General features: G+C 44.0%; 1 protein-coding gene and 1 long non-coding RNA gene across 3 annotated transcripts; one reads left to right on the forward strand and one right to left on the reverse strand.

Moving 5' to 3' along the window:
* Window positions 1–1,386: 1,386 nt before the first annotated feature.
* LOC120970002 (uncharacterized) lies at window positions 1,387–2,344 on the reverse strand. Its single transcript, XR_005764770.3, has 2 exons — window positions 2,211–2,344; window positions 1,387–2,125 (listed from the first exon to the last, which is right to left on the reverse strand). It is a non-coding gene; the product is annotated as an uncharacterized lncRNA (long non-coding RNA).
* Window positions 2,345–2,473: 129 nt separating this feature from the next.
* Window positions 2,474–10,404, forward strand: LOC141027211 (uncharacterized). Of its 2 annotated transcripts, XM_073504193.1 has the most exons (3): window positions 3,795–4,082; window positions 7,005–7,206; window positions 7,346–10,404. In XM_073504193.1, exon 3 carries the CDS (start codon window positions 8,428–8,430, stop codon window positions 9,736–9,738), a length of 1,311 nt encoding a protein of 436 aa, XP_073360294.1. In that variant the 5' UTR covers window positions 3,795–4,082; window positions 7,005–7,206; window positions 7,346–8,427; the 3' UTR covers window positions 9,739–10,404. The 2 variants fall into 2 exon arrangements, with proteins under 2 accessions (XP_073360293.1, XP_073360294.1); XM_073504192.1 differs by having other exon boundaries at window positions 2,474–4,082; window positions 7,005–10,404.
* The last annotated feature ends 1,066 nt before the right edge of the window (window positions 10,405–11,470 follow it).

The following is an 11,470-nucleotide window of genomic DNA, read 5'->3' on the forward strand; positions in this document are numbered from 1 at the left end:
GGGGCACCGCATACGGTTAAGAGAAACTTGTGTGTTCTAGGGTGCCCCCTGCCCCCGTATATAAAGGAGGGGAGGGGAGGCCGGCCGGCCCTCATAGGGCGCGCCAGGAGAGGGGAATCCTACTAGGACTCCAAGTCCTAGTAGGTTTCCACCTAAGGAAGAGGGGGAAGAAGGAAGGAAGAGGGGGAAGGGAAGGAAAGGGGGCGCCGCCCCCTTCCCCTAGTCCAATTCGGACCCAAGGGGGGGGCGACCAGCCCCTCTTGGCCCTTCCTCTCTTCCCACTAAGGCCCATTGAGGCCCATTAGTTCCCCCGGGGGGTTCCGATAACCCTTCGGCACTCCGATAATTATCCGGTGCCTCTCGGAACTCATCCAGTGTCCGAATAACATCGTACGATATATCAATTCTTATGTCTTGACCATTTCGAGACTCCTCGTCATGTTTGTAATCTCATCCGGGACTCCGAACAAGTTTCGGTCATCAAATCACATAACTCATAACGTCATCGAACGTTAAGCGTGCGGACCCTACGGGTTCGAGAACTATGTAGACATGACCGAGACACATCTCCGGTCAATAACCAATAGCGGAACTTGTATGCTCATATTGGCTCCTACATATTTACGAAGATCTTTATCGGTCAAACCGCATAACAACATACGTTGTTCCCTTTGTCATCGGTATGTTACTTGCCCGAGATTCGATCGTCGGTATCATCATACCTAGTTCAATCTCGTTACCGGCAAGTCTCTTTACTCGTTCCGTAATGCATCATCCCGCAACTAACTCATTAGTCACATTGCTTGCAAGGCTTATAGTGATGTGCATTACCGAGAGGGCCCAGAGATACCTCTCCGATACACGGAGTGACAAATTCTAATCTCGATCTATGCCAACTCAACAAACACCATCGGAGACACCTGTAGAGCATCTTTATAATCACCCAGTTACGTTGTGACGTTGATAGCACACTAAGTGTTCCTCCGGTATTCGGGAGTTGCATAATCTCATAGTCATAGGAACATGTATAAGTCATGAAGAAAGCAATAGCAATAAACTAAACGATCATTATGCTAAGCTAACGGATGGGTCTTGTCCATCACATCATTCTCTAATGATGTGACCCCGTTCATCAAATGACAACACATGTCCATGGCTAGGAAACTTAACCATCTTTGATTAACGAGCTAGTCAAGTAGAGGCATACAAGGGACACTCTGTTTGTCTATGTATCCACACGTGTACTAAGTTTCCGGTTAATACAATTCTAGCATGAATAATAAACATTTATCATGATATAAGGAAAATATAAATAACAACTTTATTATTGCCCCTAGGGCATATTTCCTTCAGTGTTATGTTAAGCAGTGGATTGTCACGGTTCAGTTTCCTTGCACCGCTTATTATCTCATCAACGACATATTTTCCCCAATTGACATCTTTCAAATCAGGATAAAGTATCACCATCATATAAGAACTCCTGTTCACACAACATTTTTTCTCCACCGGACCAAGTGCAATAGAAAGGTAAAGCATTGCAAATGATCTCTCCGTGCGTGAAGCGCCTTCCTCATCTAATTCCAACCCCTTCTTACTTTCTCCCAACAACAGTGCAACAAGTTCAGAAACTGTTATTTCTTCAGTTACATCATAAAGTTTCAGTATGCTTCGCACAACTTTGATTTCACTATGGCTTGGGGCACCTTCACAAACTGGAATATTTATTGAACCACCCATTCTGTTCCTAGTTATGTTTGCTGTCGCAGCTTCTCTAATATGAACTATGTCACAATCATCTACCCCAATTCTTAGAGCACGCTCATCAGGCATGACATTAAGCATTAACCAAGCTGAATGATTAAGATCTGTGTGCACCATTTTGTTTATCCACTCAACCCCTTCAATTCCTAATTTCCTTAGTTTTCTGCAGATCCGATGCTCCGAATCTGCCATGCCCCTTGAAATTGTTACCAACACCACCGAATGATCCTTTTGTGCTTCCACAATCTTCTATTGGATAGGAGTCCTTAGCAACATCTACCGGGCTGCTACTACTAACAACATCACCACGGATTAACTCTCTCTTATCGTCTTCTTCTTCAGATCTGCTCGTTGCTATCAAAACCTGAACAATTTTTGTCCAGAGATTACTAATTTGACCTGGCTACAATTCCTAAGCATATCTACCACAAAGATGGAGAATATGTTACCTTAGATGAATGCAGTCCCTCCATTCCATCCACCAACTTGAAATTTCTCCCTCTCCGTTAGGCACAAAGCTGTTCTTCGCTTCACTTGGGTGGAGGCGTTTGTTCACAACCAAATGGACAGACTGAATGCACAGGCTCTCCTTTTTACCCCAACTGTTGCACCGACGCTACAGTTAAAAGATCACCAGCAACCAACCACCCAAATTTACTTCACCAGCATTTTGCCACCGCCAGCCAACAGCCTACTTTACGATGCATATTACAGTAACACGTCTGTAATTATATCAAAACTAGCGGGGTGATCCGCGCATTTGCGCGGCTAGATTTTTATGTGTTGTTATATTTATATGGGTGTATATTCGGTGCTTTATATTTGAGATTTTCTTATATTTTTTAGATATATACGGTACATCTATAATTTTTAGATATAAACATTGTGAGATCTTATTTTGCACGACTTTTATTAATTCCTGAAGTTGTTGGTACAGTCCTTATGTGATAAGATAAGGCATAATACATGACTCAATATGCTCCTTTATTTGTCATGTACAACATAGATTTCATAATACATATTTTTTTTGTATTTTTCACTTGGTTTCTTATCCAATGGTCTATTAGCATCAATGATTTTTGTCCGGATTTTAGCCAACAATGTAAGAATTTTAAGCATTTACCGTGTGAATAGTATTCCGGTGTAAGCATCGATTGTGTGTATCTAAAAGTAGTTTTTCTTATTGGTCATATAGAAGTCTTGTTCTTTTAGTGGTGCAATGTCATGTCTCTAGTTACTTCCTTGTATTTTCACTTTTTCACCTTACTCCTATTACCTCACTTATTATCCCTGTATGGCAACATAATCCATGGCAACATAATCCAGTGTTCATTCACCAGTCATTGCTAGAATACCCTCTCAGTCCTTATAATGAATAGTTTGTTCATCAACTAATGCTCCTGCGCGTGCTAGCAGTCCATGTGTCTATGTTTCTCAAAATGGATAGTTCTACTTTTATTGTCATTTTTAATGTAAGGACCCCAGGTAGGGGACACTTTTTAACATGTTTAGGTTAGATTTTCCTACCATTACTTGTGTACGGCCATGGTTCAATCATCGAGTACAAAAATTGGTATAATCATATGCAGTACTTATAGCTTCAAAAGATCACAAAATACGGAACATACATATGACCGGAATTGCAATTATATTATTTCCTAAGCTCATTATAACTTGCTGTTTTCTTGATATAGAAATGAATGAAAACTTTCGATCTTACAATACAGTTAATACGAAAGGTGAAATATCATATTATGAATGTCTCTGGCTAAAACAAATTTCATAGGGATGTTCTGACGTGTGTAAAATTGATATGAAGGCAGCTAGGCCCACCCTGGAATTTTGGACCAGCCTATCTGATTCAATATGGGCCAGGAAAATAAAATAAAATAAAATAAAAGCCCAATACCATTCATGACCCTCTGCCCAGGCTGAGATTGCTGAGAAAAAAAATTCACGCAGCCAGGATTGCCCTGGCCGCTGAGACCAGAGTAGGGAGTTCCATGTCTCAAAAAAGAAAAAAAAAGAGTAGGGAGTTCCAGACCCAGCCACCGACGCATCGAGCCAGCCGCTCGCTTCCTTTCGCGACCTCCGGATTTCGCCATCTTGCTCGCTCGTCGCGTCCCCGCCTGTGTAGCCGATCGTTGGGCGCCCAGGACCACAGCCTGTCCGTCCCGCCCGCTCGGTGTTTGGGGCTCGACGGCGGCCGCGCCACCTCAACTGCGCAGTCGTGCCCCTGCAAGCCGGCGCTGGCGCCGGCGCCCAATCCGCACATCGGCGCTCGGCCGCAGGCAGCCAGCAACCATCCGTGTTGATTTGAGGTACCAGTTCAGCTCGTCCACTACCCATTTGGCGATTACCAAGTTTTGATTCGAGGGTTTGCTCTTCTCTGTACTACTCAGTACATAATTTGTGTTGAATTATATTACTATGAATTTGTAATTGATATTAAGTAAATTAGTTAGATTGTCTCTAAGTCTTCTATGCAAAAATGAGACTTAATTGACAAGTTTAGTATGTTTGTAAGACCATATCGATCTATTTCTGTGGTATTGGTAGTTAGTTAGAACGTTCACAATGTCATATTTGTTGTCAATTTTTTTAGGAGGACACCCTGTTTTCAAATCCTAGATCCGCCATTGATCATAAGCTCAACCTTTACATTCTGGAATTTGAAATGCCGATCTGCTTAAAATAGGTAACTTAATCAGATAAAGATGTTATATGAATATCCTATAGATATTATTCTCAGACAACATGGATTATCCAACTGAAGTTAGCCGAAGCTAAATATAACCTTCTCAAGCATCTGAAAGAATTGCTTCATTTGTCTCATACTGTGGAAAAGTAGAGTGGTGATACAATTGATCACCAATGGGTGCACAAATAAGGAGTACGGTTTGAGGTGCTAGAAACTACAATGCAAATCAAAATTAGTAATTCAAATCTATCTGTAACAAAATGTAGCGAACTATACGAAAGAGTCAAGCACATACTTATGTCAGCCACTTAAAGACAAATGTGACGAAGTGAGAAACATTACTGCCAATAAAATTTGGAGGATCCGTGCAAAGATCAACTTGCATGGAATTAAAAGAAAACAAAAGTAGTTGCAGTCATGAATTAGTGATGCGGGACTGCATATCAGAACGGAAGTAACTGACAAAAATAATTAGCTCACCTTCTTAAAACATAGGTGAAGCTTGGCACTGCAGTAGATAAAATTTTGTAGATTAATAAGTGAAACAAAAAATTGCAAGAACGACTGCAGAAAGAAGCCATTATGTTCATAACATGTAGGTAATGCGAGAATAATATGGCAGGCTACAAACCATCTGAAAAGCCCTATGCACACTGTATTTCTACCCTATCCATAAGACCAAATTATTTATGTTGGAACCCACATATATCAGTACATTTCTCTGTGCGGTTGGAAGAGAAACTGAGATCCACCAAGAGAAATAGAAAAGTGGTCGCAGGTAGGATCCTAATTAATGATACAATGAATGCAATCAGGTCAAAATAATATTCTACCTTGTCATAGTTAAAAATACAAAAATACTAATTTACAAACACATAATTAGCAGATAAGTTCTTAGCAAAAGTTGTAGAGAAAATTTCTTCAGAGCCAATACACTACCTTGACTGGAAAAGTAACCCAAAAATATAATTGTGTTGGATAAATGTAGGTTAAGCATAGAGAATGCTGCATAATACCTCATCACTTAAGCCTCATATTTGTCAGTTCGGTACGACAACTTCCTGCAATTTAAATCTCATAGTAGACATGTATGATTTGCTACCTCACGTGCACATTTGATTGCATTTGAAATTATATTCTTCACATATGCTCTTATCGGTAGAAAAATGTGGAATGATGATTTACCAACCATAGAAAGAAACATATTGCTACATTGTATATCAGAGAGAGGGAAAGAACCACAATAGGATAAATGCCAGTGTAAGGCGAACATGTAACATGAACATGGTCACTCAGAACAACGGTGCAGTTTTTAAGCATACTGAACTGATAAAGGGGATGCGAGTCGAAGCTTCATACATTTCCGTACATACCTAGAATCATTTTCAATAATTCTAAATTTGTGGCTAACTTGAAAAGACGATGCATGCTATCTTAAGCACCAACGACTGGCGAAACTAAAAATAAGCACCTAAAAATGCCTTATACAACAATATCATGTAGTAGTTTCTATATACCCGAGCCATCTTGGCTTAGCCAACGATCTATGGTACCTCATCACTTAAGCTCAGACTTATCAATACAGTACTACAACTTCACTTCGATGTAGATCCTAGAGAATACACGTATGTCTTTCTACCTCATGTACGTGTATCCATTTCAGATTCCATTATTCACCAGTGCTCTTGAACATGGTCACACAAAATGTTTGTAAGATATAAGGAAAACATACTGAACCGGAAAAAAAGATGTCAGTCAGAGCTGTGTACATTTCCTTGCATACCTTGATTCAATTCTTTCTAATTTGAGGCTACCACGTAAGCCTGATGCATGCTTCAATATTATCCATACATGTAAATATAAGAAAGCTATGATATTCTCGCCACACAATTTATTTTCAGCTATACCAAGACATTCCTTGAGCATCTGGGCATCTGGAAGGCAATCTAGAGATTGTAAAACCGTGCACCTTAAACATATGTAATAAGTATAGAGTGAATATTTTCGGGAGGACCATGGATGTCTAGAAATTATTAGCTAAATCAGCATCATTTAATAGAAACAAAACGAATCTTAGTGTAATGTACAACCGTTAAAAAAAACTAAATGGAACAATTATTAGAAAAAGTTCATGTCATATAAGTTGGTCAATCAAAAAGTTGTTGAATTGTTGAGTTCCTCCTTCCGCTATAAAAAATATTATTGAGTTCCTCCTGTAAGTGCTACAATGGTCATGTATTATTAGCTCAAATCAACATCAACTTGTTTGAAGCAGAATGACACATCTTTGCTATGATGAATATGTAAATAAATTCTGTGCAATTCCATAAATATTTTTTCTTTCATACACAGTGACGCATTTTGGTTGTAAAGATCATGTAAATAATTTTTTATATCTTTGCAAATAAGATTAACCTTGATGTATAAATCCGATCAGAGTAGAGGTAGCTATGAAAGGTCATGCGGCACATCATTAGTCTAAGGCTCTAACCACTTCCATGGAGAATCTAACATCTCAACTACGCATATCTGTTTGTTCCAGAAGCCACAAAATTGAGGTACGCAGAAGATGAACAAACCTGAGAAATGATGATCCAAAGATGAGTCGGAGTTCGAGCATCGCATAGCCGTCAGCTGTGGTTGCTTGTAGGCGGAGTGTCTCAGACCTAAGTTGTTGCCGCTGGACCGTGGTTACATGCATCCTCGCTTGGAGGCAGCGGTGCTGGGAGATATGCATGTCCAAGGTGAAGAAGTGGACGAAGCCCGAAGAAGCAATCTGTGTCTCCCTATCGCTGTGTCCTGCTCCTCAATATGTCACCTTAGTTATGGCCGCCTTATCTCTCATGCTGCTGATTTAAACCTGCCCTACTCTTCTTCTCCTAGGCTAGTCGAGCGCTTCAGCGGGTGCCTCGCCGACGACGGGGAAGGAAGGATCAGAAGTGATGGCTATAGTGCTAAGAAATTGGAAACCCTAGCAATTGATCTTCTCTATAAACATTTGTGGCAAGGGACGTGGAACCTGCTTCAGGGAAGAAGAGATGGATCACGTGAGAGAAGATACCAGCTTGCATCCTTTATCGGACAGACAATTGTTTTTTTTTGCCAATTGCCTAGTCCATATTGTCCATGTGTTCGATGCATGCAAACGTGTGGCTCTTGGAGTTTGTAGGTAGACCTGCTATATTGCTCTTGATATGTGTAAAGAGCTTTACTTTTTATTTCCCCTTTTTCCTTTCCAATTCGGACATGCATCAGTTCATGCGTGACTGTACTCTTGTTTTAATTATATATAATAGATTGCACCCCTCGAGGCTGTCACTGCTACATAATCATCATCACTGTGACTCACTTTACAAAGATTCATGTCCACTTAATTGACATAACTTTCATTCCTGCAAACGGTATATTTAGCACATGCAATTTTAAGAATACATTTGAATTAACCTTTTTATGCAAACCTTTCGTTTTTACGTATTACTCAATTCCTTTCCATCGCTTCAAAACATAACAATTTAGTTTGTTTATACTTAACGCGTACCCAGTTTTTACACGAGCAATAACCAAGATAATTTGACGCCAGGTCTCTGACAAGGACCTCGATTCTGCAAAAAGGTGGCGTCCTCCAGCAGGATAGCATTTATCGATCGACGATGGAAAACGCGTCGTCCCTGCCCGTGGAACCTGTACCGACCTGTTCCAGGCCTAGTACAGCACTGTTCGTCTGCTGTATATTCCACTTTTCCAACTCTGCCTTCAAACAGTATATGCTCAAACGCTACTTTATCTGTCAATCGTGACGCACTGATTGACGCATTGGATAACGGGGACATATGTCCCCATAGACCAAACGTTCGCCTTCGCTTCTCTCTTCCAACTATGATTTGGAGCGTTCGGCTCAGCTCCAGACCTGGAGTTGTGGAGCTGAGGAGCCGGAGGGCTCCCGAACACGCCCCTAGTAGCTCAGCATGGCCAGTCCTCTGCGAGCCGCGTTGTTCCTTCTGACCCTGTTGCTCTGCTGTACGCCATCTTTCGGCCGGCCTATCCCAGCCACCCTGCCTTCTCTCCCCAGATCTCACCCCGGAACCCGTGGCCCTTCGCTATTTGGTTTCGCTTGGGGTTCCTGGCAAAGTATTGCCATCTGCTCGGCATTTGCCCTTGCCGCCGCCGGCCTCGTCGCTCTCCTGATCGTGTTGTGTTGCCGCTGCGCTGCAGCAGCAGCACCAGCAGCTGCGCCGGCGAGGTCGGCTTGGGGGAAGACAGAAGAAGCTGCTACGGTGACGTCCGCTCCGGGGATAGCAGCGGCTCCCTCTGCCTTGACGGGGATACCCGAGGCGGACACCGCGAGCTTAGCCCCGTCTTCTTCCACGCAGCCAGCCACCCTCGCGCTCGCCTACCCGGGCTTCGCCCCGTCTTCTTCCATCGAGCCAGCCACCGACGCCCGGATGGAGATTTCCGAGGAGGCCAATTCGACGGCTCCACACCCGTCCACGGCCCTCGCGCTCGCCTACCCGGGCTTCTCCTCGTCTTCTTCCACCGAGCCAGCCACCGACGCACGGATGGAGATTTCCGAGGAGGCCAATTCGACGGCTCCACATCCGTCCACGGCCCTCGCGCTCGCCTACCCGGGCTTCGCCCCGTCTTCTTCCACCGAGCCAGCCACCGACGCTCGGATGGAGATTTCCGAGGAGGCCAATTCGATGGCTCCACATCCGTCCACGACCCTCGCGCTCGCCTACCCGGGCTTCGCGCCGTCTTCTTCCATCGAGCCAGCCACCGACGCTCGGATGGAGATTTCCGAGGAGGCCAATTTGACGGCTCCACGTCCGTCCACGGCCCTCGCGCTCGCCTACCGGGCTTCGCCCCGTCTTCTTCCACGGAGACGGCCACCGACACCCTTGCTGGGGGGATGGACGTTTCCGTGGTGCCACGCCCATCCACGGCCCTCGCGCTCGCCACCCCGAGCTTCGCCCCATCTTCTTCCACCTAGACAGCCACAGACGCGATGGAGGTCTCCCCGGCGAGCTTGGCGCCATCGTCACCAGCCTCTTCTTGGGGGACATCCTTTCAGATGGAGCACTACGGTGCGGCACCGGCGGGCTCCACGACGGCACCGGTCTGGAGGACCTATTTACGGCTGCAGCACTACACGGGAGCTTCTTCGGCTTCAGGACCCGGCGGCTCGACATCATTTCAGATGCAGCAGTATGGTGCTGCACTCGCCTCCAGGCCAGCTCCGGCGGGTTCCGCGACATCCGCGACGACCCCGGCCTGGATGACTTCTCTACTGCTGCAGCAGTACACGGGAGCAGCGAGTTCTTCGGATTCAGGACCTGGCGGGTCGACATTGTTTGTGCTGGAGCAGTATGGTGGTGCACCCACCTCCACCTCAGCGCCGGCGGGTTCCGCTTTTTCCTCCACGCCAGCGCCCGCCGGGGTGAGCACCGTGCCTCCTCAGGTAGCTCAGATATCGCCGCAGCACTACCCGATTGACGTACATGCCCCACCGCCACACCACGGGATTGACGTACAGGACCCACGCGCACGACCTCCGAGTACTTATGAGAAGTACCGGATCGCTGTGGACTGCTGTGCAGCGACAGCGACCATCCTGGACGCCATTTCTCGTCTTTTGGAGCACTTCAAACGCTAGGACGGCACGGCATTGATGAAAGGATCGGAGATGGATGAAAGGACAGCTTCGATGAAAGGAGGTGAGATGGGTGAAAGTTGATGTAGTATTTCGTATGGCACTTAACTTTATGGATGTAGGTCGTTCGGCATAGGCGTAGCTAGCATAGAAGCATTGAGTGCAAATGACACCAATAAAATTTTAGTTGATAACGTAGCGCTTTACATGTACTTGATGTCTGAACCCAACAAAAAATCATATTTGAACCCATTGACTACCTAGCTGCATTAGACAAAAAGCCTTTTAGTCCATATATTCAGTGCAAGTGTGCAAGCCCAAATAAAATAAATCAATTTGGTAGCTAGCAGCTGGCTAGACGCATGATCTTCAGATTGAGTTGCTTCACCGCCACAATGGACATAAGCAAATAAATCTATTTTTGCGAATGGAAAATAAATCTGAATACTCTTATGACCTTCATCACCCTCACGCTGACATACGGCATATGTCAGCAACAAGCCGGCATAGAAAATATCTGTATTATCTCTCTCACCGCCCTCACGTTGGCAACCACCAGCGCCAAGCCGACAACTGCTATTCAAAATATTATTACACGCGATAGCATATCCCGTCCCGCTTGTACAAGTCTTATCCAACCTTAATTATATGATTGCTTTTTTGGTCAAACCTTGATCTAGTATGGAACAACATTTTGCAAAAAGGACAGTCATTATATCATGATAAATATAATAAAGGATGTACTTCAAGGCCACCCTTATAGGCAAGCAAACAAATGATGCGCTACTCCTAGTCCCACATAGCCTTTTATTCAGATAGAATCTGGTTTAAATTAATTATCATATTACGACTAACCCGAAGGGAATTCCAGAATACATAAAAAGTTTTAAGAAAGTAAGATTGAGATTAGGAGAAGAGTTATGTGTTGTTTATAATGTGAGGAGCTTACTAAACTGGCTGAGTTTTATCGAGATGATTTTGATTCAGATAAACTGCATGATGTTGGTCCTGATGGAATTACCGATATTGCTAAATTAATGGTGCAAGGCAAGTAAACGTACTCCTTTTACTTTGGTCTATCAACCTGTAAAGCTAGTAATGATATTGCCGATTTCCATGGAATTAATTGACCAGTGCTTTTGATATATGATTGTTGTCAACAAAATATTTAGTACATGGGGAAGTCAGGAGCAAGATTTTGTTAATGATGTGGCAGGCATGGAATCTGAGGAATAATGTAGTACATGGGGATGGAAAGGATACAGTTACAGGATCAGTGCAGTATCTTACGAGGTTACAAGATGAATTGCTGGTAGCTGCATGTGGTCTGAGGGAGCATTCGGACAACGGCAAAGTGTCAC

This window comes from Aegilops tauschii, chromosome 7 (genome assembly GCF_002575655.3).
Source record: "Aegilops tauschii subsp. strangulata cultivar AL8/78 chromosome 7, Aet v6.0, whole genome shotgun sequence".
In the NCBI taxonomy this organism is placed as follows: Eukaryota; Viridiplantae; Streptophyta; class Magnoliopsida; order Poales; family Poaceae; genus Aegilops; species Aegilops tauschii.